Source organism: Octopus sinensis, linkage group LG30 (genome assembly GCF_006345805.1).
Source record: "Octopus sinensis linkage group LG30, ASM634580v1, whole genome shotgun sequence".
NCBI classification, from domain to species: Eukaryota; Metazoa; Mollusca; class Cephalopoda; order Octopoda; family Octopodidae; genus Octopus; species Octopus sinensis.
In genome coordinates this window covers 11,230,956-11,234,674 of record NC_043026.1, presented here as the reverse complement: position 1 = coordinate 11,234,674, position 3,719 = coordinate 11,230,956, and the positions used below count along the sequence as shown (strand labels likewise).

At 42.0% G+C, this 3,719-nt stretch overlaps 1 protein-coding gene across 1 annotated transcript in view; it reads right to left on the bottom strand.

The window, feature by feature from the left end:
• The window catches only part of LOC115226404 (protein krueppel-like), a 7,111-nt gene extending 6,960 nt beyond the window's left edge, over positions 1-151 (bottom strand). Inside the window, exon 1 of the mRNA XM_036515151.1 lies at positions 51-151. Coding sequence (XP_036371044.1) covers positions 51-151 — 101 coding nt within the window. The remainder of the gene's footprint in view (positions 1-50) is intronic.
• Positions 152-3,719: the final 3,568 nt, after the last annotated feature.

Genomic DNA, 3,719 nt, shown 5'->3' with positions numbered 1-3,719 from the left:
TAATTCTTTTTTGGAACAGAATATCTCTAAGTACATGAGTACATGTTTACAGGAGATGTGGGTTCACTCCCATGGCCAGCCTCAGACTTCTTCTACCCAAAGTATTTTTCAATCCAATATTTATTTCTACCACTATTTTTCCATCAGCCATATTTAGTTTTTGGAATGGGAAGATCCGGTAAACCACAATATAATCCAAGTTTAATGCTTTCGCATTCAGAATTCTTTGTCAAATGTATTGTTTATTTATTCACATTGTTTTGAATTAATCATGCATCACGTTGTAGCTTCAAGATTTCAATGGTGCTTTTGTACGTTTTCAGAATGACATTGTAGGGTAGGCGCGAGAAGATGGATCTGGTCAGTTTTAACATAAAACAGGTAAAATATTTGGGATGGATATCATCATCATCATCATCATTTAACGTCCGCTTTCTATGCTAGCATGGGTTGGACGGTTCAACTGGGGTCTGGGGAGCCCGAAGGCTGCACCAGGCCAGTCAGATCTGGCAGTGTTTCTACAGCTGGATGCCCTTCCTAACGCCAACCACTCCGAGAGTGTAGTGGGTGATTTTATGTGCCACCGACACAGGTGCCAGACGAGGCTGGCGAACGGCCACGCTCGGATGGTGTTTTTTATGTGCCACTGACACAGGTGCCAGACGAGGCTGGCAGACGGCCACGCTCGGATGGTGTTTTTTATGTGCCACTGACACAGGTGCCAGACGAGGCTGGCAGACGGCCACGCTCGGATGGTGTTTTTTATGTCCCACTGACACAGGTGCCAGATGAGGCTGGCGAACGGCCACGCTCGGATGGTGTTTTTTATGTGCCACTGACACAGGTGCCAGACGAGGCTGGCGAACGGCCACGCTTGGATGGTGTTTTTTATGTGCCACCGACACAGGTGCCAGACGAGGCTGGCAGACGGCCACGCTCGGATGGTGTTTTTTATGTGCCACTGACACAGGTGCCAGACGAGGCTGGCGAACGGCCACGCTTGGATGGTGTTTGTTACGTGCCCACAACACAACTGCATTAAATACCGACGGGATACTTAGAATGCAAAATCACCTACATTCCATACAGTTCTATTCTGATTCACAGTGCAGAAAAGAAATAAAAATATTCCTCTTATTTCACTATAGATTTATATAAACAGGATTGTATCGATTTCATATAATATCTTCCTTTAATCTTTAACAGATTATAAACACTGATGATATTTCTGATGTAAACGGTTCTTTGCCAGTGTCATCTTTTATTCTGAAATAATAAAGAAAAAATATAGTATAAGACATAAGTTTCTTTATTGGCCACACAGGGCTGCACACAGATGGGACAAGTTACAAGGTAGAGCTTTTCTTTTGGGGGATGAAAAAAACAAAAAAACAAAAGAAACCAAAAAAAAAAGGGGGTGGCGTAGGTTTTCGATCAAGAGGGATCATAAAAGGGAAGAAAAGAACAAAAAAAATAAATAAAATAAAAAAGAAAAATTAAAAAAAAAGAAAAGGAAAAGGAACAAAAAAAAAGAGAAATGAAAAAAGGGGGAAAAAAAGGGGAAGAGGGGAATAAAGGGGAAAAAAATGGTATAAGATATAGAAGATATGCAAGAAAGTAGAGATACAACAGTGGAAGTTTTAGCAAATTTCTATACAGGTTAACTGTAAACCTAAATTAATAACTGAACAATGTTTTCACTACATTGCCAAAACAAGTGTATATCATAACGGTGTAGATGATTAAATAGTATTGATAAATTTATATATTACTAGCAGTATCGCCCGGCGTTGCTCGGGTTTGTAAGGGAAATAACTATATAAGCATTTTTAGAGAGTTACTTCCCTTATAGATGCCAATTCGGGCTTTCTTAGCCATTTCTGTTTTGGTCTCTTCAAGCCATGAAGTCGTTGTTCTAAAAGAACGCTGGTCTCCTTGACAACGCTTTACGACGTTAATTTCCTTACACTCCCTTCCCCACAGCTTCACGAGGGAGGTAAGAAGGGGGAGAAGCAAACAGGTGCAGGTGTGACCATGGACGCCAACTCCGCCGCCATCGACACACGAGAAATTATGCATTAAAATGGAATAAAGAATGATGTTAAATTATTTTTAAAATCGTAGACTCATCGTAGACGCGCGCTAATACTCAGACGGGCTCGATATGAATCACGACTATAAGATACCCGAATTTGGTTAAACTGCACCGCAAAATGTGGGAGTAGTTAGGAATCTAAATCGAAGGGGACAGACACTTACACAACTACAGTTTTATATATATAGATAGGTACAGGTGTGACTGTGGTAAAAAGTTTGCTTTCCAGCCATGTGGTCCCAGGTTCAGTTCCAATGTGTGTCATTTTAGGCCAACCAAAGACTTGTGAGTGAATTTGGTAGATGGAAGTTGAAGGAAGCTAGTCACTTGGAGGCGAGCTGGTAGAAACGTTAGCACGCCGGGTGAAATGCTTAGCAGTATTTCGTCTACTGTTACGTTCTGAGTTCAAATTCCGCCAAGGTCGACTTTGCCTTTCATCCTTTCAGGGCCGATAGATTAAGTACCAGTTACACACTGGGGTCAATGTAATCGACTTAATCCCTTTGTCTGTCCTTGTTTGTCTCCTCCGTGTTTAGCCCCTTGTGGGTAGTAAAGAAATAGGTATTTCGTCTACTGTTACGTTCTGAGTTCAAATTCCGCTGAGGTCGACTTTGCCTTTCATCCTTTCAGGGCCAATAGATTAAGTACCAGTTAAACACTGGGGTCGATGTAATCGACTTAATCCGTTTGTCTGTCCTTGTTTGTCTCCTCTGTGTTTAGCCCCTTGTGGGTTGGGTTATAAGAAATAGGTATTTCGTCTGCCGTTACGTTCTGAGTTCAAATTCCGCTGAGGTCAACTTTGCCTTTCATCCTTTCGGGGTCGATAAATAAAGTACCAGTTACACACTGGGGTCGATGTAATCGACTTAATCCGTTTGTCTGTCTCCTCTGTGTTTAGCCCCTTGTGGGTTATAAAGAAATAGGTATTTCGTCTGCCGTTACGTTCTGAGTTCAAATTCCGCTGAGGTCAACTTTGCCTTTCATCCTTTCGGGGTCGATAAATAAAGTACCAGTTACACACTGGGGTCGATGTAATCGACTTAATCCGTTTGTCTGTCTCCTCTGTGTTTAGCCCCTTGTGGGTTATAAAGAAATAGGTATTTCGTCTGCCGTTACGTTCCGAGTTCAAATTCCGCTGAGGTCAACTTTCTCTGTCCTTGTTTGTCCCTCCTATGTTTAGCCCCTTGTGGGCAATAAAAGAAATAAGAAGCTAGTCACGTGTGTGTGTGTGTGTGTATGTGTGTGCCGTTTGTTCTGCACCATCATTTGCCAACCGGTGTTGGTGTGTTTATGTCCTTGTGGATTAGCACTTCAGCAAAAGAAACCAACTTAGCGGTTCGGCAAAAAGTGACCGATAGAATAAGTACTGGGCTTACAAATAATAAGTCCCGGGGTCGATTTGCTCGACTAAAGGCGGTGCTCCAGCATGGCCACAGTCAAATGACTGAAACAAATAAAAGAAAAGAAAAAGAAAAAGAATAAATACAAGGCTTAAGAAACAAAAAAAAGTTCTAGAGCTGATTTGCTTGACTAAAACATTCATCTCGGCAGTGTTCCAGTATGGCCGTAGTCATGAATCGGGTGGAAGATAAAAGATATATGGCACATGGTTAAGAAGCTCGCC